Genomic DNA, 22,481 nt, shown 5'->3' with positions numbered 1-22,481 from the left:
GTTTTTTCCAAAATAGTTAGGTTTTCAAAGCTGTAAGTGGGATTGGAGAGCATGATGTGCGACTAAGGTATAGGGGGTGCTACCCCCACAACCCCAGCCCTGTGATGTTATTGTTGCCTAAATATCTTCTTATCATTTAGCCTTTTCTGGAAAATGGAAACAGCTTCTTTTCAATGGTGCATTATGACAGGGTCTAGAAGATCATCTGGGTGACATGGACTTCAAAATTGCTGGTACAAGAAAAGGTGTGACTGCTATACAGTTGGACATAAAACCTGCTGGAATCCCTTTAAATATCATCTGCGAAAGCTTAGACCCTGCTCTTAAAGCTCGGACCCACATCATTAATCACATGGAGAGGGTGACTAGCGAACCACGTGACCGTTCAGCTGGAAATTGTCCATGCTTAGGTTCGATCATCGGTGGCTTCATGATTTGTATCATGTTTCAGTTAGAGGTTCTATACTCTTTGTCCTTGCTTACTAATAAGGAACAAACTTGTAATCTACTGCAGTTACTATGAAGTTCAGTCGGGAATCCCTTTGGCGATTGATTGGTCCTCAAGGTTCACAACTCAAAAAGATTGAGCAGGAAACAGGTTTTTATTAACGCCTTTTTATTTTTATGCTGTTTCTATACTATATTAGGTTTGGATTGGCTCTTTTGGAGGGTTCCCTTTTCTGGGTTGCTTCTTTTGAACATACGAGGTAGTTATTTATTAAGTGGTTGTTCAGTGGGTGAAAGGATAAAATGAACTTCAGCCCTGCCAAACTCTTCATCCAGTGTGCTTTTATAGGTCCGAAGATCACTATTTGGAGTTTCAGGTTCTCCCCAAGAATTGGAGATTTAGAAATGCTTACTGACTTGCAAAAGTTGGTGCCATTTTTCAATTCCTGAGCAAGTTGCGTTTGACTGGGCTGAAGCATTCCCACTTTTCTACTTTCAGACTTTTAAGTTTTGACCCCTACTAGTTAGTATGTCTCACGTATGAGAATTCAGCTCAGGCTAACTTTCTGAATGCAACTTTTTGGATTTATGTTGCTTTCGTGTGAAACTTGTTTTACGTAGGATATTTCTGTCTTTGTGAAATATAGGTGTTTTTATTAGATTGCTAGTATTTGGATCAGTATTCCAATGGTTTTTTTAAACCGTGCATAGATTGGTTGTGAGGTGCTTGCTTTTGTTGATAACTATATAACTTCTTTTAATGTATAGCATTTGTTGTTCTTGAGTAAGAATTTCATGGCATTAAGAATTTCATGGCATTCTGATCAATGAGTGGTATCATTTGATGATGCTAATATAGGTGCTCGGATCGCTGTCAATACTGATGGAGGAATTACCATATTGGCGAAGAATCAAGTGACTTTGGAAAAGACACAGGAAAAGGTATTTAATTCAACCTCATTTGTTTATCCATTTCTTTTTAAGTTTTAATTTTGGAAGTTTTCAATAGAACTATTTTCTAATTTTTATGATTTATTGAAACATGTAGTTAGCATTCTTCTTCCCATGAAGATGGTATCTGTTCTACTAAATTGTATGCTTATGCATTTTTAATTCCATGAGCATGACATGGATGGTGAATTTTACTGGAGTGTGAGCTACTGTGCATTAACTGAACACCACTGAGTAAAAAAACTAAAATAACAAATGAAAATTGTATAAACCAATAGATAAGCAACCACACGAAGAGCTTTGACTGTTCTTGTTGTGCAATATTGAAGTTAGAAGTTGCCATTCAATAATAACTCACCAAATATGATTGAAGGTACTTTTTCTACTTTACAGAATGTCCTGCAACTTTTGTCTTGTCAATTATGTGCCTTTGTAAATGAAGCCTTTATGGATGGTGTACAAGACACCGATTCGGTAGCTTTATACATGCAGATCACACGCTTGGGATTTGCTGTGGGGCTGAGTGCTAGAGCAAATCAGCTCTGCCTATAATTAAGCCCCAACATATTGGGATTGGGGCGAGATGCTGGGGGTTTATTTGTTTTTAGGAAACGTTTTGTCCTGAATTGAGTTTCCTGGGAGCATAGATTAATAGGAAACTGCTTTCTCAGTCCTTGTTTTTTCCCATGTTTGGTAACTTGTCTGGAATTCCTTGGGAAATCATAAGTCTTTTGATTGGTAACCTGTTTGTGTAACTGCTTTTGCTGGTATCTGGAAAGCAACCTATTTTTTACCGTTCCTTAAAAATTTCACTGATTAGATGTTGATATCTGTTCAATGGAGGTGAATTTTTTTAAACCATCCATAGTAGGACTCACAAAATGAACATTCCAGATTATAGGTTCTTGATTTAGTCTTAGTGGTCACTCTCTTTCTTAATTTATTCTTAACAGGTATTCTCTCTGTAAATCTCTCTCTATTGCTGTCTTCCTTGCCTGATGAACATTTACACTCAAATGAGCATTTATTTAAATCTTTCTCTATCTTTGCTAAATAGCAGTCGATTGCGCATTTATTTAAATCTCTCTCTCTCTCTCTCTCCTCTCTCTCTCTCTCTCTCCCTACCTGTCCCCTATTAAATCATCAGAGTGAAGACTCCTATAAGGACTGGGTTTAGTAACCCTCAATGAAAGAGTGAACTTTGCGCCATCATCACATTAAAATAGGAATTGGGTAAAAATAGGAATTGGGTGGTCTAAAGATAACTGGGATATATTGTGATGCATAAATGCATTATATTTTTTGCCAAAGATAATGCGCAGAAAAGAATGATCAATCCAGACAATAAAAATACTTAAATCGTTCTAACAAATTGGTGTAAATTAATACCTTCTTCCATAAATGAAGAAAAATTATACATAATTCTTAATAAAATTCATATGTGACACAAAATTACAAATGATGCATGGCCTTTTCCATTCCTTTTTTTTTTTTCATTTCTATTTCTTTGCCAATGCTTTATAAGTAAATCAATATAAAACTTTGGTAAACAAGAAGAAAAAATATCTCAAACAATATTAGGTGCTGAAGATTCACTCAGTGCAAAACTCTGTTTCACTCTTTTAGCTTCAAGACAAAGTGGCATTCCATGAAGACATAGATCCAAAATGGCTCTTCACGTTCTTGTTGACATATAGTCAGGTTGTGAAGGTGAGAGATTTGGCAATGCAGTTAAAGTAATGAGTTGCTCAATTTTGACGTTGGAGCAAAACATTGTTTTGCACAATAAAACGAGCTTAAGGAGAGGAGAATAATTTCTTTGCAGCCTTGATCACAACAAACCACTGTCCAAGAGCATTTGATCAAAGTCACCAGTTGCATGCATTTTAGTTGAGAGAGAGAGGCTGGGATGATATTCTATTGAATGTGTCAATCCCAAAAATTGAAGATGCACTTGAGTTGGAAGTGGTTGCTATTTTCATGTGGTTACTAGGTGCTCCAGGTCTGATCCTTATCAAATTCAATATGGATTTGTTTATTTTATCCACATTTGCAGAAACCAAAATTCTAAACAAAGCAAATTGCTTTAAAATTCAACGAACTGCAAACCCAATAGAAGATGCAAAAGTCATCAATGTAGCCCATATTGCATGAACTGAATGCCCACAATAGGATTTATAACCATTTTCGACACAAGCTTCCTAAAAGCTTTGAATGAAGTTAGAAGGTGTTGATGCAGAACTACTGCTTCTTGTATAGGTTCATCATTCCAAACAATCGCAACAAAAAAGTGAAAATTTAAAAATTGAGAATAGGACCAAATTCATGACGTTTGCAGTCATACAACAATTCCGTTTCCAATGTTCAGCATTCCCAACAAGAAAAACCTGTCAATTAAAACCAAAGACCACGGCAAATCACAAAGGGAAATGATATTCAAGGCATTCACGAAGTAAAATTCATCAGATCGTTTCTAAAAAAAGATGAGCTAAAATGCTATGATCATCAATTCATTGCGTAAATGATGTAAAATACAATTACATTCAAGAGATAAAAGCATCTTTTCCTTCAGGTATTGGACCATATGCATCATTTTATGGACTCAATGAAGAAATATAAAGATGAGCAATTAAATGAAAGTACTGGCTATAACCAATTCAAGCAAAAACGTCAAAAAAAATAAAAAAAATAAATAGGGGTTCAAAATAATAAAAAAATATGAAAGTGAAAAGAAACAAATCCATGGAACTGAATCAAGTCATTCACCATCAAAATTAGTAGTCGTAGGATCAAAATCAGTAACAATATAAACTTATGAGAAAATTCAGAACTCTCTCTTGGACAAGGACTAAGATTCAAAATAAGAAAATCAAGAAATTTTTTTTAAAAAGTGAACAATGAGATGGTGTTAAAATGTTTCAGATATGGTACTAGGGTTTGCTGAGAGAAATTGAAGCAGATAGAGCGAGAACACAACAGGAAAAAGGTTTCATCTGAATAAATGGGAGAGAGGATTGAGACTTGGGGAAGATAAAATCCCTACCTCTTTTGCTTTGGGAGGTTGGGACTCTTTCCTCTCTATGGTGAGAGCAAAAGATGTTTTTGTAGAAAATGGCAAGAGGCTTGTCTTCCCTCCTTCGATATGGAACGATGATTTGTTCATTCTTCTCAATTTCCGGCTTTCTTGAGCACCTTCACTAACTCGAGGTTATTTTTTTTTTTTTCCTTTTTTTTTTTTGAGAGAGAGAGGAGAGAGAGCTGAGAGAGTGGATGTGGAGAGAAAATGAAAAGAGAGAGAGAGAGAGAGAGAGAGAGAGAGAGTGAGGTTCAAAAAATTGTGTGCAGAGCTTTTTTTTTTTGGATGTCCCTCCTTATATAGGCCTCAAAGGCCTTAGGTTTGTTTATCCAAATTGTGACTCATTATAACCAATATAATTTTAGTAAATATGTGAGGTGAAAGAGGATTAAATCTGAGCCATCCATCCCATGAATCACCCATCATAATTTAAAGAGGAATTTTAGAAATCTTATCCCTTGAATTTTTGACCCATATCCACTTCTAGTCAAACTAAGATAAGGCCAATCTAAAGTAATCGTCTCGAACTTCCCTTATCTCTCACAAAGAAGTAAAAAAGTTAAAGATTTAGTTAGAACAAAATATTTTAAACTCATACAAAATACATCATAGAAATTGTATCCCTTGAATTTTTGACCCATATCCGCTTCTAGTCAAACTAGGATAAGACTAATCTAAAGTACTCTTCTCGAACTTCCCTTATCTCTCACAAAGAAGTAAAAAAGTTCAATATTTAGTTAGAAAAAAATATTTAAACTCACACAAAATAAGGATAATCTTTTCAAAACGATTTCCTTAACCAACCAAAATACTTTTCTAAAAAATAGAAATAAGAAATAAAGAAGTGGAGAGAGGCGTGCCTCCTTCATGTGTGAGATGTGGGCCCCATGGGCTTCACGTTCCACCGATATGGGTATGGCACACACGCGTGCTAGATCGAAAGGCCGTCTAAGGGTTTTTATTGCTGAAATTAATTTTAAATTTCTAGAAAACAATTTCTGAATTTCACATAAGTATCAGTGAAGTGGTACCAAGGGTTCGCGATAAGTGACTGTTAAGGCTCTCCACCTAACCCAGTACTTGTGATCCTCGACTATCTTACCAAACCAACCCAACGAGAAATATGACCTACAATTTCATGGAGGGGCTATGATTGGATTGTCAAAGCTGGGCAATAAATTGTGGAACCATGGCCACAAAATGTGGATTACAAGTTCCTTAAGAGAAATACACACACATCACTATCAACATGGGACACTCTTTATGCACATGTACATGTATGCTTTTCCAAGGTTGCTTCCCAGTAATGTGGCTATCATGTGTACATACTGTGTATAAGTTTGTTGAGGATTTAATCATTGCTTTCACAGGCACAAAGCTCTCTTGGCTTACAAAACATCCCTGGGCATCTTTTCAATCTCAACAGCGGATGACGCTTTGAAAATCCTATTCAATAGTGCCATATGCCCAAGGGTGACATGATCGACACTTATATTCCAATCCATTAAAAAAGAAAACTAATTCAAAAAGCCTTTCATAAAAGGACTGTAACCAAACCGCACCTCCACCTTAACAATCCATTCTACTTTGGTGTTTTTTTTACTTTTACTCTAAACACCTGAATTCCACTTACATGGGCCACATTATGTTGCTGAAAAATTAAAACGATGCCTCATATACAACCTAAGATCTTTATTTTTACTGGCAAGAGAAATATAAAGTATCCAGGAACTTTAAACTTCCTAAAAATTTGCGGAAAATAGAAAATAAAACTAAAAATAAATAAAAACTAATAGGAAGACTTACTAGAAGATACCTGGAGTTACCCAACCAGGACATGGTACACCCTACACCCGATTCTTTGACCAATGACGGACTTTTACTCCTTAAAGTGTTGCGGGAAAGTCTAAGATAAACAAGTTTTGTAGGCAATCCTTCTTCCTCCAGGGTTTTAGAGAGCTCAAAAATAAACTACAGTTTACACACACACACAGAGGTGCAGGATGGACAAGCTATGGGTCCGTCTAGAGAGAGAGATAGAGAGGTGTGGGAGGGGCAAGCAATGGGGCCGTTTAGAGAGTGAGTCTCTCTTCGAGCTAGGGTTTCTTGGACTCAAATTTCGGATCCGGGTTAGATTTGGATCAGAAATTTGGATCCGAAATTTGGATTAGATCTGGATCCGAAATTTGGATCCAAATCTTGGATCCATACCCAGATTCGAATAGGATCCGAATTTTGGGTTTCAGATTCAAACCGGGTAAATTCTCAGCCCTATCTGTGAGATGCCTATTTGCCACTTTTGTGGTTTCTATTTTACTACTATTTATATTTATACAGTTAACCTTTTCCTATAAAAAAAAATCAACGATGTGTTGATCCCGAGGGGCAACATGGTTGAAATTTCTGAAGCCATCCTCGCTGTTAGAGACATGGCCAGTGGACTTTGAGTCAAAACACCATGACCCTTCATTAGTATAAACTAGCTTGTTCTCAACAACCACCCAAGCATGCTCCCTATTGCCCTTGGAAATCACATTTTTGGGTGCTTCGCAGTATTTTGCGATGTGCCCAAACTTCTTAGAGTTATAGCATTGGGTATTCTTCAAGTCCCTCTTCTTTTAGGCCAGTCAGACCCCTTTTGATTCTCATTATCCTTATTCTTGTTCTTGCCCTTGCCTTTGTCTTTTCTTGAATGAACCAAGGTTTCAAATTTACCAGGTTCAGAGATTTATTAATAGCTGGAGTATCATGAGTCAATTCTTCTTTCTTTTTTCGGATTTGAGCTTGGTATTTATCTCATCCCGCTTGCATGCTCTCTTTTGCATTGAGGGCTGAGATGAGGGCTTCCCAAGAGCTTATCATGAAATTCTGCTGGTGGCACACTTGCATGTCAGGCTTTATTTGGGCGGTCTTGAGTTCTCAGATCAGGGCTCTAAAAATTTGAATGTTTTTGGTCAGCTTTCCTCCCTCTTTCATTGTTAGGTCTGAGTATTGCTTCATTGGCATGGTTCTTCCAATGAGGGAAGGAGTAGCATAATCAGCCTTGAGTTTTTGATGGATATCTTTTGTAGACCTGAGAGGCTCGTACTTGAGGGCATTAATATCATCCATGGCCATAAGAAGGAGATGCTTAGCCATGGTGTTTTTGTACTCTGAACATAAGCACATCCCATATGGACTGCCTTTCATAAACATTCCTTCTTGGAGCGGGTGGGGGATTCTCAGTGAGCATTTAGTTGACTCCTTCGAAGAGGACAAAGCCAATTTTCCTTTTCCAACTTGCATAATTCTTCGCATTGAATTTTTCAGATATAATAAGTTTAGGCATAAAACTTTTAGCTGCCCTCTTTCTTGACTAAAAAATAAAAGACAACTCCTAAACTATGGCAGTAAAATATAACTACACCAATACCAATGAGAGAAAGTGCTATGTGGAATTGAAGGGAGTAAAATAAAAAAATTTCTCTATTTTTTTTTATTAATGAATCTAACTTCTACTTATAAGTGGCACATAACACTGCCTTAAACAAGAAATAAAGCCCTAAATGCAACCTAAGATCTTTCCTTTTACTGCCCAAAATAATCAACACAATCCAAGATTAAAAACAAGCTTTGACTATTAATTTTAGTACTAAAAAGAATGTTCCTGGAAATTCAAATAAACAAGCAATGATGACTGAAAAAATAAAAACTAAACAGCTGGGAAGACTTGCTAGAATTTGCTTAGGGTTACCTCTTTAGGACTTAGTACGCCCCCCCAACCGATTTCCTAACTGATGGTGCACTCTTATCCTATTGATCTTATTGAATTTTCTGAATTGGTAAGCGTCGAAGGCAATACTTATCGAATCTAAGGTTTTGAGAGTATAAACACAATTAGGATTTCTGGTGCCCTTTTTTAACCTTTGGGGAATGCCACTATGTGGCACCTCTCCTTAACCTAGACTAGAGCTTGTTGTGCCCCCTATCTCTCAAATCTTATAGGGTGGTGCGTGCCACCCCTATGTTCTTATGGGCTTGGCGTGCCACCTAGAGAGAGAAGAAAGCTAGAGAGATGAGAGAGAGAGGGATGTGGAGGACAGAGAATGAAGAGAGAGAGAGAGAGAGAGAGAGAGGGATGTGGAGGACAGAGAATGAAGAGAGAGAGAGAGAGAGAGAGAGAGAGAGAGAGAGAGAGAGAGGCTTGGAAAAATAGTGTAGAGAATGAGGGGGGGTTCCCCTCCTTATATAGGACTGAAGCGCCCTAGGTATGCCTATCCAAAATTGTGACTCATCATGGCCATTAGGATTTTAGGAAATATGTGAGGTATAAATTTGAGGCATCTATCTCATGAATGAACCATCATGATTTGGGGGGAATTATAGAACCTATATCGCTTGAATCTTTGATACATAACCACTTCTAGTCAAATTCGGATAAGACCAATCTAAAATAATCTTATAGAACTTCCTTTGTCCTTCACAAAACTTGCCAGAAGTCAAAAAGATAAAAGGTTTAGGGCGTGTTTAATACATGGACTTTTTGGGAGTGGAAGGGACTCTCCCACAAATTATGCAAGACTCCTCTTCCATCATTTTTGATGGAAGAGAGGTCTTCCAAAACTGAACCCATTTTAACACTAAAAAAACAGCTGCATGGAAGGTCGCTCTTCCACTTTACAACTTCCACGCAGTAATATCAAACATGGAAGTGGGACATTTAACTCCCACTTCCAGAAACTTCCAGTTATCAAACACGCTCTTAGTGAAAACAAAATACCTTGAACTCCACAAAATAAGGACATAATCTTTTAAAAAATATTTCCTTACCCACCCAAAACACTTTCCAAAAAAATAAATATAAGAATAGAGAAGAGTGGAGAGAGGCGTGACACCTCCATGTGTGAGGTGTGGACCCTATGGGCTGCATGCCCCACCCCATGTAGGTGTGATACGCATGCAGGCTGGATCCAAAGACCCCAATGTCTTACGCTCCACCCCTCTATAGTTCTAGAATTTTCAAAATGCCCTTTTAAGGCACCCTTTTAAGGAACTCTACCTGTCTTAGTAATTGTGAAATTAACTTTAAAATTTTGAATTTTTTTAAAAAATTCATAGAAATATGTCTTACATCGAAAACAAGATATCTAGAAGTGGATCAGTTCTAATTGGTCAAGATAAGTGAGGGTCAAGGCACTCTACCTGTCTTAGTAATTGTGATCTTCAACTATGTTCTCAAACCAACCGAATGAGACCCATAACCTATAATTTCATGCAGGGCCTCAGGATTAGCTTGTCAAAACTAGCTAATAAATAGTGGAACCAATGGTCTCGAAATGTGGATTACATGTTCTCCCTTAAGAGCAAGACACATGTATCACTATAGTGCAAGGGGGACTCTCTATATACATGTACACGTATCTCTTTTTAGAGTTGCTTCTCAGTAATGTGGTTGTCATTTGTACATTGTGTGCGGAAGTTTGTTGATGATTTAGCCCTTGTTTGCACAAGCCTACAACTACACATAGGAGACCATGCTCACCTGGCCTACAAAAACATCCCTGGGCATCTCTCCAACTTCAACAAGGGATAACCCTCTTCAAACCCTCTTTGGTAGTACCATAGGCCAAGGGGTAAGAGTTTTAGACCTTGGCCAGGGTCATGGACTGCCTAACCTTAGGTCAGTCCACCAACATACACACTCTCACTTAAGTGTATAATCCACTATTAATTCTTATTTACATGCTCTCACGGCCATTAAAGGCCGCAAACATTAAGCTACTTTTCCTAGTTGCTATATTGTTTTTGTGAGAGTTGGGTTTCCCATTAGCTACAATAAAACTCCTCCTTCGAAAATGCATATGCGAAAAAGGTGCTTTTTTCGGAAAATACTTTCTAGACAATTATTTTCCCAAAAACAAAAGTGTGCCCTAAATATTTCCTTTTCCCCATCCCCATCAAGGTGGCTTGGTGTGGCGACTTACCTGCTGCATCCAAATTGGCTCCATGTATTAAACAAGAAGATCCTTATGTTGTTTCTTTCTTTCAAAAGCTTAAAAGTGGTGAGCTGGGATTGAACCCCTGAGCCTGTTTTTGACATGGATGTCCTCATACCACCGTGCACTAAGTTACCTTAAACTGTCTTTCTCGAAGACAGGTCAGTTTCAAAGGGAGTTCCTTTTATTGTTTAGAATGATTTCACGTACTTTATGTGAAGCCAAAGCATTTTTTATGGTCACAAATGCTTGTTTATCAACCTGCCCTCTCTCCTTGCTCCTATCTTACAAGCCCTTGCCTCTCACAGCTCTCTAACACTTCGCACCTGATTGCCTCTATTGATGTAAATAATGACTCTATTACCTTTGCTGATGTAAAACAACTCAACCTCGGGCTTTAGGATGTGGATCCCCCCTCTAATGTTTGCAGGGTATCAAAGCAACTCGCAAGGGTGCCACTTGCAATTAATCCACATTTATGTTCTACTCCACATCAGAAGGTATCATATGGTGCGTGTAGGTACATAGACCCATGTATCATAATCTTTCTTGGCATCATTAAATTGAAGCATAGTTGATTGACTCATGACTTAAAGGCCTTGTGTTGGCTTCATGCCTGTGGCTTCGTTACATGTTGCTACTTGATGGTTAAGGGTTTGAACCCTACTTATTGAATAGAAAAAAAACATGGACTTTTTGAAATACATGATGCAAGTTCATACTAAGAAATTGCTTTTAAAGACATGGAATGAGTGCTAAGTTGAATAATTCACTATTGAGCCTGCCTCTATAGTGGTCAAGTGATTTGTTGGACGTGCCCCATTCATGGGCTTGCCACTATCTGACTGTCATAATGATCATACTAGTGCCTTGTAGGAGTCCAAGTGCTAGCCCTTGACTTCTCCAGTCAGGCTTTGAATTGGCTGCGTTTGTCTTGTCTAAGACCTATGATAACTACTTCTTGCGATGATATGAGTTTAGGCATCCACTTTTATTACTTCGTGATTGTTGGATATATGGCCTTTCAAGGCCTTATATGCAATGACCAACATAGTTCAGAGTCATAGTGGGAGTGACCAGGAACATGGTGGCTGCCGATGTCCTTGCGTATTGGGATCCAGATAAGCCAAAATAACCCAGTTTGACTAAGGTGAGGTTCTCGGACCACATTGTGAACCAAGAGGTTTTAGGGTGTTCCTCTAGTCAGGGTCAGTTTGACTGAGTTCTTGTCGTATAAGCCAGGGCTTGGGGCTTGGTGGATCCCCGTTTTGTTTGAGTTATGTTGTGAATAAGCCATGTGTGAGCATAGCTGGGCTAGATGAGGACATAAGCGAAAATCCTTGACATATGTAGCTTGCTCACAACGTGTGCACAAATAGTTGCATTTTGGGAAGCCGTTTTGATAAGGTAAGATCTGTCTATCAGAACTGTACATGCGTGTTGAGAGAGGATCCTTGCATCCGCAAGAGTGCATGTCCTTGGGGGGCACCTGTAATCCATTGAATGCCTTGGAATCTGTCCAACCATCGGTTAGCTTTGAACTCATGTCCGGACCGAAGTTTGTGACACATAGGGGCATGTTGGGTTGGTCTGAGAAATTGGATTGGGTTTCTGGGTTTAGCCCAGTGGAGTACCATACAACCTGACCACCTGTGGAACTGGGTTTTTCCACCCTGAATTTATTTAATGTGCCAAACGTTAATGTTTTGATAAGAAATGATGAAAAATGATTTATCATGATTTTGAATGATTTTTGAAAATTTTATTTCATGGGAAAAATTCTTTAACAAATTTGTTGTGTGTAAATTTCAAGTACGGACACACATATGTGGCGTGTGGCACACAAATGGCCAATGTGTGTCACACGTGCATCCAATGGGATGGCCATGTCATTGCCCACTGGGCATCACGTGCAAACCCTAAACCTAGGCGTGGAGGCCCTTGTGTGATATGTTTTATAGCGCATGCGTGAATTACATGTGGGGACGTGGGGATTCACATGTGGGAATATAGAAATGTCATTTTTCTTAAATATTGTCACTTAATTATTTGATTAGGTTATCCTTTAAGTATTTGAAATAAAGAGTTCTCATTGTTGTGAAGGGGATAACGGGACAAGCCATGACATAAAGTGATGTCATGTCCCCCCTTTGAAAGTGACTATTCATTTGGCTTAAGTGAGGATGAACATTCATTTTTAATGAACCAAATGGGTGGCACACAGCCCCCATTTAAGCTTGATGAAGATATTCTATTGATGGTGAAGATCTTATGATCATAAAATCAATTGAGATGGAATGTTTTTTTTTTTTTTGAAAATTAAAGTTAAAGGGCACATGTGAAAATATTGGAAATGTGTTAAGGTGGTATGTGAGTATGGTGGTAAGGGTGTATTCACCAAACACTATCCATGTGATAGCCATCAATGGTGATTAACTAGGCTAGGCTTTTAGCCTCTCTCAACCCTTGGATCATTCTATGGGTGTGTGAGATTTTATCTAATCTTTACATCCATGAAATGTCTATAAATAGGATCCCCCTCTAATTCAAATTGGACTTGAATGCCTTTGTGTTGAACCTCCTATCTCTTCCTTTCAAAACCCTCACGCTCCACTTCATAACTCCTCTCTTCTTTGTTGCCTTCATGTTAGTAGCTCTCCTTCCTTGATGCACCTCTTTCACTCTAGTTGAAAGTGTGTCCATCATAACTCTCCCACGCCATTCTCATTTATTAGGAGCTACTGTTTTGACTCCTTATGAAATGTCTATAAATAGGATCCCCCTCTAATTCAATTTGGACTTGAATGCCTTTGTGTTGAACCACCTATCGCTTCCTTTCAAAACCCTCACGCTCCACTTCATAACTCTCTTCTTTGTTGCCTTCATGTTAGTAGCTCTCCTTCCTTGATGCACCTCTTTCACTCTAGTTGAAAGTGTGTCCATCATAACTCTCCCATGCCATTCTCATTTATTAGGAGCTACTGTTTTGACTCCTTATGAAATGTCTATAAATAGGATCCCCCTCTAATTCAATTTGACTTGAATGCCTTTGTGTTGAACCACCTATCTCTTCCTTTCAAAACCCTCACGCTCCACTTCATAACTCTCTCTCTTCTTTGTTGCCTATGTTAGTAGCTCTCCTTCCTTGATGCACCTCTTTCACTCTAGTTGAAAGTGTGTCCATCATAACTCTCCCACGCCATTCTCATTTATTAGGAGCTACTGTTTTGACTCCTTATGCTGCTGGAAATTAATAACAACAGTGAGGTTAATGCTTCCATATCTCTTGTATTGATTTGGTTAGTAGTCTTTAATATTCCTTCAAGCTTGTGCATTTGGTTGGTGCTTTTCCCATAGTACTTAATGCAAACTGTTATGCCTATTTATGCTACTGGAATTGCGTAGACATAGTACATAACAGTGAGCGCTAGCTTTGCTTCATACACATAGTTCACTCCCTTTGACCCCATAGTTGTATGAAACCTTGCACCTAAGTTTTGAACCAAGACTACATTCGGAACTCGTCTGGAGTCCGGTTTTGTACCTATTTTGTCTCGGTGGTCCCAAGTCCTTGATAACATTATTTTGATCTCCTTTTATGTGAAAGACATTCAATTATGTGTTGATTTATTTTGCTTCCAAGATTAGATCGAAAATCCGACCTTTCTTGCGCTATCGATATTGAGTGATAGTCAAGGGTTGTATCTATACCGTTATGGTATTCGCACGGTGATCTCTTGGAAATTGGCTTCCCATCCGATACTTTAAGCTCATGCACTTTGTTTCTTTTGTCTTTATTTTGTTGCACTTTATTCAAGTTGTAAAAAGCAATGATCAATTTATAAGGGCATTGTTGTTCACCTAGTTTGTAGTGAGCAAGGGTTTTCCCAAAGTGAAATAAATATTTCTGTAAGAAGTTTTAAAATTTTTAATTTTCATACCTTGTGTGATTCCCTTGATACTACTTCAGTGATTTCCTAGCAATTGCACATCTATGGGTGCAGTTATATATCCATGCATTCTGCTCTATATCTTGTGCCTGAACTCTTTTGAGGGTTGATGACATGGGCCTCAATGTATTAAAATTTTTTGTAAAAGAAGTTGGTGTGAACAAGGAGTCTTATGATTGAGACTAACACTGTGAGGTGCACTATCATCATGTAGGCTTTGAAACCCGTATGCTCTAAGCTTGAAATTGAATCTTTCACCACACTCGAAGTTTAGGGAAAGTTGGGGCCTCAACTTGTGTACCTTATATGAGATAACATGTTTCACCATCAGTCTATCTTTTTGGACCATCTTAGTTCATGACTCTATACTCTCCTCTTGTGATACATGATCATGTCTTTACATCTGTAACTTGTTCATTTGATAATCCAAATTTTTATACGGAAGAGATTAGATCTTGCAGTGTTTTTTAATGAAGGCATGGAAGAGAAATGTTTAGGGATATTTTTCTACCATATCAAACGGTCTGCACTTTTTAACCAAGGTGAAAATAGGTATCCTCAAGTGATCCAAAGTTTAAACTCCTGCAAGGAAGGGCAACCCTATGTATACCTTCCATATAAAATGTTACTCCATATAAATGCTTATTCTTTCTAGCTGCATCTTAATGTAAATAAGGTCTGAAGCACTGGAACTTTTCTGAAAAAAGGTTATTAGCACTGGAATGACACCTCAGTACTGGGAGTTTGATTTTGTTGGTTCTCATGTAAGACAAGAATAGACCAGCCTGTTCAAGCCATTGCAGTCTGGTTCTTTCGAGTCTTGAAACATTTAGGACTCCTCTCTATTTTCCTGGACCAATGTTGGGGATGGCCACAGCTAAATGGAACTGGCGTTGCTTTCTGATATGGTTTAAAATATCTTAGCCATGTGCTAGCAATCTTATGCTGTAACTAGTAGCTTACTGTTGAAAACAGTCACTAACCATTTTTCATTTTCAGGTTGATTTCATTGTTGGGCGCGAAATTGAGGTTGGTGGGATTTATAAAGGTGTTGTAGTTTCAATCAAAGAGTATGGGGCTTTTGTGGAGTTTAATGGAGGCCAACAAGGGTTGTTACATATTTCTGAGTTATCACATGAGCCGGTAAGCAAAAGTAAATGGATATTTCTGTCTTTTGGGGCTGATATAAATCTTTTGTTCTTCATGATAGTAAATGATATAAGTTGATTTGACCTTGTTCTTTGGCATCATTTAGTATTACTCTGTTGATTAATCTTTAGAGTTACTAGAGGTGGCGTCAATTAGGAACTTGGACTGATGTTCCATTTGATTATTTGTTGCTGTATGCTTTTTAAAAATTCCTAAGCACTGAGAAATTTTTTTTATTACAACATCTTTGTATCTGTTGTTACCCACCTGTAGACTTTAAATGATTATTTCTTCTGGTTGCCTTTGTAGAAATATGGAAAACTATAAGTCTTAAAAAAAAAAAAATATTTATTGGCATGGTTGCCTTAATCCTTTAATGATTGGAGAATACATTTAAGGTATTCTCATAATATTAGTAGCCTTCAGATATGTCTTTACAGGAACTCACTTGTCTTTGTATAGTCTTCTATACATCACTAACTCATTGGAAAGCATTACATTTACCTGCAAATAGTTGTGCCTTTTGTATTTGTATTACGAATAAAGGTGTCATTACGAATAGTTGTGCCTTTGCACATAGAATGAAAGGAATGTACAAACATAGCTATGATTTAATATTCCATATTCATGTAGGATATGAGTGCGCAGGCATGAAACATGATATCACTCTATTCGTAATGACAATGCATTTCTATGATGTTCATGGATGCTTGCATGTGTTATTTTACACAGTCGTCGTTTTCTATTTTCTAAACTGTCGTTATTGTGGGATTTGTATGACAAATGTCCTTAAATAATAAATTCCCTCCCTGGATTTTATTGTAGTATGAACTATAGAGCGTACAGTCACTAGTAGCTATGGAAGCTACAGTAACATGAAAAATCTATAGTAGTCAGTTCATGAAGATAGCTGTTTGTTTTATCCTTTCACCAGTAATAAATCTTGTTCATTCTATATAGAAGCATTATCCATTGAAGTAAGTATCCATTTTGCGTTAATAAGACTTTTTTGTACTAGCCAGCGGAGAACTTAGTTAATTGAATGGGAGGAAAATTTCCTTTTCACCCATCCAATCATATTATGGCATTGCCGATGATATTCTTCTTTTTGGCCCCTAAAGCTTTATCATGTCCAGCTATTGAGGTGTACCCTGACACTTACCAGAGTTGCAAACTATGTACATGACTCTTTTGTATGCATTGCCGGATCTTGAAATGAGCTTTATCTGTAAACCATCCATAACGAGTCTCTTCTAAATAAATTTATCCTAAAACATGGTAAAGCTTTATTGATGCCTTTCTAGTTTTAATTTCGTAAGTCACACAATCTTTTTTAACTTGTTCAACTAGTTTTTTCAGTTGTTTTTAAACACTTAGACAATGCTATGGATGATGCCCGTCAATAAAATATCAAATCCTGAGCCAGCGAATTGGCAAAGTATGGAATAAGACTATTTGCCTTTGATACAAGGAAGTTACAATTATTAGGTGGCCATTAGATTTGAAATCGGATGGTTGGGGGTGTTCCATTGATGGAGCTCAATGTTCAGAAGAAAATTCTTGATTGTTGTGACACATCATGTGCTTTAAGATTTGACATCTGACTTCTAGATTTCTTGTGACCTTATAAACGGTCTAATAGCATAAATTCCCTTTTCTACTAGGAGGAAGTTGCCATATGCATCCTGTGCATTATATGTCATACAGAGGTGGGGCATCCTTCATTTGTTCTTGATGGCAGGTGGTGGAGATGAGCTGTGTTACATTGACAGAAATTTACCCTGGAACTATGTTTCAACTGCACTGTCCATCTCGGAAACATATGGTGCCCACCTGTGTATGATATACAATGGATGTGTATGGCATATTTCCTCATCTACTGAGGCCCTGTTCTCATTTTCTGTAGGACAGCTGCATTCGAGCGTTTTCATTTTGCTTTGGTGGTGAATTGTGCCCCAATATATATTTTTATCACCCTTGCTTCAGGTAGTTCGGGTCTCTGATGCGGTCTCTGTAGGGCAAGAGCTATCATTAATGTGCATTGGGCAAGATGTCAGGGGAAACATTAAACTATCACTAAAGGCTATTAACCAACCTTCCCCATCTCAAATTCAGTATTTGCCACTTGGTGATCCTGAGTCACCTCCTGTGAACGGTGCACTAAGCTCTACATCATTAGAAAGTGAAAAGAGCCCATGTCAAGAGAATGAGAACGTCATTCCCAGTCCCTTATCATCTGGCAGTGATGGCGATGAAGCGGCTGATCCTACTACGTTGTATTCCCCACCTTCAGTATTGATTCGAAGTGTCGAAGAGTGCAATAGGCAAGAATCTCTTTCTCGTCTGAAATCAAATAATAATAAGGGTTCAAATTCCATTCCTAAAAACAAGAAAGAGAAAGATACCAGCCCCAAATCAAGGGCTTCTCCACTACTTCAGCATATAAGTGGGATTCTCTCTTCACCTGTGAAAAACACAAAGAAATCAGTACCTCTTTCACAGGAGCGCGATAAAGAAGAGACTACTTCTAGGGTTCAGCAAATAAGCAGAGACAAGCAAAAACCAGTGGGTAGCACTCGTGCTGGTGCAACTTCACTGAAGCTTGGAGATAAATGCATTGCTACCGTTCAACAGATTCGTGTGCATGGTCTTGTTCTCCAGTTGGAAAGTGGTATTCGTGGTATGTACAGGTTTGAGGTATGTTAAAATTCGTATTTGAGTTTTTAGTGAATATCTTACCCTGCTTATTCCATCAATTCAGATACCGAAATTTTTAATTCTGGATATGTGTCTGCTAACTAACATTCAAATGAAATACTGGAAGTTTGGAACCTTATTTCTAGTAGTTTGGCAGAAGGGATCTTTTAGTTGAGTTGTGTTATTTGGGATAGTGATGCTCAAACTTTCTTAAATTCTCCTAGTTCTTAGAGATGACTTGATTTCGTGGAGGAAAGATATTGATGGCCATTTACACTTTTTTAATGTCTTAGTTCTTAGTGACCTTTGGAGGAAAAGAGTCACACTTTGCGTGCTCTTTCTTTGAGGTGCATAAAATTTTGTGATCTGCCTGACTGTTCGTCCCGATTTTCTATTTTATTTCTTGTCAACAAATGAAAGACTAAAGCCAAATTTTATGAAAATATTTCTTGCCTTTTGGTTGTACTTGCTCTGGTAATTGTTGCCTTATTGAAAGTAATGTGCATTCCAAGAAACAAAGGTTCTCTCACCATTGCCATTGAACTAAATGCTTTGGCTTTTCTTATTCAGGCCTGTTCCAAGAGGGACTTTGAAATTGGAGAGGAGCTTCTGGTCAAATGCTCAAGCTTTTCGACTAAGGGTATCCCAGTGATGTCTTTATCAGATGGGGAGTAGCTGTGCATTAAGAGCTGGGAAATCTGCTCTGTCAATTATATCTTACAGATGGCTTTCAACTCTATCACATAATTATATCTTACCTGGGCTCATTAATGGCCGGTGTTGTTTATCAACCTCCTGTGGAACTTTTCAGCATTGTTTCGGCCCATCAATTTTGTAGCTGTAAAGCTTTGAGATGACTTCTCTTAACATGTTAGAGAAGTGGTGATTCTAAGAGCTCGGAACAATTTTGTAGCTGTAAGGCTTTGAGATGACTTCTCTTTACATGTTAGAGAAGTGGTGATTCTAAGAGCTCAGCCATGTAATCAGTTTTGACAGTTGAAATGCATAAATTTGCAATTTTGTCGATTTACTCATGTTTCCATTGTTGACCACTTTCTTGAAGGCTCGAATCTATTTGCGTGGTATATATCATAGTTATCAACACCTGATCAGACTGGCTGGTCCAATCAAATCAGATTGCCATCTGGTGATGTGGCCATTCTAGTCAAAAGCAAAAGAATGGGGTTTCATAGAAAACCGGTCAAAATTAATGTTTGTTCAGCTTTTACCGATTGAGCGGATTGGTTTTGATTAGTTAGATTGGTTAATAAATTTGTTCGACTATTTTTAAATATATTTTGTAATATTAAATTATTATTACAATTTTTTTATTTTTTTTAAAACCTAATCCAATCAGTTCGATTGGTGTTCAAGACCATATTAATTGGATCAGACCGCTCATCAATTTGGTGGATCCAAACTCATAAAACATGAGGATTGTGAGGATTGGACTCCTTTGGGCTATTTTTAGGTGGATCAATGTTCATTTGCATGCAGATCCATTATCATTCTTGAGAAACATGCAAGAATGTCATTTGAAATGTTTGCAGTGATTTATTTTTTGAGAATATAGTTCTTCACCCTGCCCAAATCAAGTTTTAAAACACCAAACCTCCAGAGCACCAGCAGGCGGCCTCTAAAACCTTCCTCTCTCGGTCTCTCTGTCTCTCTCTCTCTTCCACCTTCCTCTTCACTCTCTATTTCCAATTGTCTCTGTGCCCCAATCTGAACCTGCCCCCACCTCTCTCTCAGTAATGAAATAATTATTTTGTGCCCGAAATTTGTGGTCTAATGTCTTGATATCCTCTTCTTAAATGAGCAATTAGCTTTTTGTGAAGTGTCCTTTTGGCGGGAATAATGTTTGCTCTAGGCCGGGAAGACTTCTATTTAACTTCGATTTCAGGCAAAGATAAGACGTTTATTGTCTGGAAATCGCTGATGTTGGGCTGAGAATTATAAATATTGTCTGGAAATCGCTGATCATTGGGAACCGCAAAAATTTAAAATTTCGAAGAGAGACCCGAGTTAAAATCTTTTGCTAGAAACCACTCAACTAGCCAAAAACCAACCAGCCAAAAAATTGGACATCAAAAAGTAATCCTATGTATTGGGGCAAGAGGTCTAGATTGTGGCTCTCACTCTCTCTCTCTCTCTCTCTCTCTCTATATATATATATATATATAACACATGCATATGCTTACCAAAGCTGAAAAAAAAAACTAGAGATTATTTGTATTCCTAAGAAAATTTCACCTAAATAGCCATTCAAGATTTCTTGACCAATTATTGGCCAAAGCACTTGGCACTGAGTGTGATGTGAGTAGGATCATGCAATCGGGTTTCATAATTGGAAAAATGGGCATGATGGAAGTACATACCACAACCAAAGAAAGATGATAGATAATTGACTGAAATGAGCACTAAATACTTCAAAATCTCCCCCAAATCATTGGTATGGTTATTGAAATTGTGACCATCAGTATGTAGGACCTAGACCCTAGACTCTAAGTGGTAGAAGTGGGCCTTTAGTTGTTGCCCTTGAGAAATGGCCGGGTCTGGCCCAATCCTCCAAAGATGTTTTTATAGGATCCCTGTTCACACATAATCTTCACTTTTGATTCAAGTGAACGAATAATCAAATTCTTCTTTATGTACAACACATATGAAGGGACACGCCAAGAGACAAGTAATTGGTGACCTTTGAGAGATAAAATATATTTATTCCTACTTCTTTCTTTTTTGTTCCTTCTATTTCTTTTGATAAAAAATAGAAGAGTTAAGAGTGAATTCAAAATCAAGAAGGTTCTTGGCTAAAGGTAAAATGCTAGAGTAATAGTTATTTTGGAATGTACAGTCGTGCTCGAAGTGTTGCTGATGCTAAGAAGGAATCACTGTATTTTCAAATATATTACTAAAAAGGAATCAATACAATACACATACTCGATTGCCATTGAAGAAATTCTATCCTTATTGTTCCAAGCAAACAATTCTCTTGGAGATAAAGAAATAGATAGAATGTATACCAACATTCAAAGAAAGAAGAAGAAATGACATTCTATATAAGCAAATCATATATGAATAAACCAAACCCTATTTTGGGCGGATCAAGATGAATGAAGAAATAAAATGTGAGTTTGGAGATAGGATAAATCATAGATAAATCCAAACAACCTTTTCATAAATCCAAGTGTAAAATGTGAGTTTGGAGATCGGATAAATCATGGATAAATCCAAACAACCTTTTCATAAATCCAAGTGCTCTTTCCATACAAGTCCGTAAGTAGTTGGTCATTCAACCGCATACAAAGTCCGTGAGTGTTTGCCTCATTCAACCACATCGCTCCCCAGGTGAGTCGTTAGCCTCCTGGCCGCGCTTCTATTCGATCTCTTCATACCCCCAAGACGACTCAATACCCCCACCTTCCCTAGACGACTCAATACCCCCACCTTCCATCAGGCATCATTCAAATTTCACGAATGAGTACCCTCATCAACAGCATCACTCCTCAACCTTCTGAGTCGTCATTTCTACATCCAAACACTTCCTACCCCGAAAATGACTCAATATCCTCAAACCCCACCGAGCATCATTCGAAATCACGAATGAGTGCTCATATTAACCACTTCATCCCCATTGAAGCCTCATTCAAGCCAAGGGTCTCCCCGAGTCTCACACTCACTATTAAACCCATCTCCCCATCCCCATCACCAATAAGGGAACTTCCTGTCATTCATAATGCACTCCACCACCATGTTATCAGAAAAGTGAAAAATAAACACGGGCGTGGCCATGAAGTTAGGAGTAAAAGAGCCCAAAATGAAAGAAACTGGACATGGTAAAAATCTGATAGGGCACCATGAGTTAAAGTCGAAATAAAGGCGGACGTAACCATGAAGCTATAGGTAAAAGAGCCAAAAAGAAAAAGAAATCGGATATCGTCAAAACCTAAAAGGGGACCGTGAGTATAAATGAAAATAAAGATAAACGTGATCATGAAGTCACGGGTAAAAAAAGGAGTTGGTGAAAATTATAATGTGGCACTACTTCCACCCAGTTTAAGCGAAAAACCAAAAAGGTGCCTGGACTAATAAGTAGGTTGATGCAGCGCTTGTCTTCATAGGTGACTTCAGCCTACTCACTATGCAAAAGTTTGGTAGCGTGGGATTAATACCCTACTACTGGAACCAAAAAGAGCTTAAGAAAAATCTTCAACAACTAGGGCCAACCTCTAAAGG

At 37.9% G+C, this 22,481-nt stretch overlaps 1 protein-coding gene across 2 annotated transcripts in view; it reads left to right on the top strand.

Annotated features, from left to right (window-relative positions):
- LOC18426556 (polyribonucleotide nucleotidyltransferase) overlaps positions 1-19,275 on the top strand; it is a 101,229-nt gene extending 81,954 nt beyond the window's left edge. The window contains exons 12-17 of one of the 2 annotated variants that reach the window (XM_006833199.4): positions 191-410; positions 515-598; positions 1,307-1,389; positions 15,399-15,542; positions 17,535-18,245; positions 18,816-19,275. In XM_006833199.4, coding sequence (XP_006833262.3) covers positions 191-410; positions 515-598; positions 1,307-1,389; positions 15,399-15,542; positions 17,535-18,245; positions 18,816-18,920 — 1,347 coding nt within the window. In that variant the 3' untranslated portion in view covers positions 18,921-19,275. The remainder of the gene's footprint in view (positions 1-190; positions 411-514; positions 599-1,306; positions 1,390-15,398; positions 15,543-17,534; positions 18,246-18,815) is intronic. The other variant, XM_088848040.1, reaches the window with a different exon arrangement.
- The last annotated feature ends 3,206 nt before the right edge of the window (positions 19,276-22,481 follow it).

Source organism: Amborella trichopoda, chromosome 9 (assembly GCF_054954075.1).
Source record: "Amborella trichopoda isolate Santa Cruz 75 chromosome 9, AtrichopodaSantaCruz75HAP2 v2.0, whole genome shotgun sequence".
NCBI classification, from domain to species: Eukaryota; Viridiplantae; Streptophyta; class Magnoliopsida; order Amborellales; family Amborellaceae; genus Amborella; species Amborella trichopoda.
This window is presented reverse-complemented; position numbering and strand designations above follow the sequence as displayed.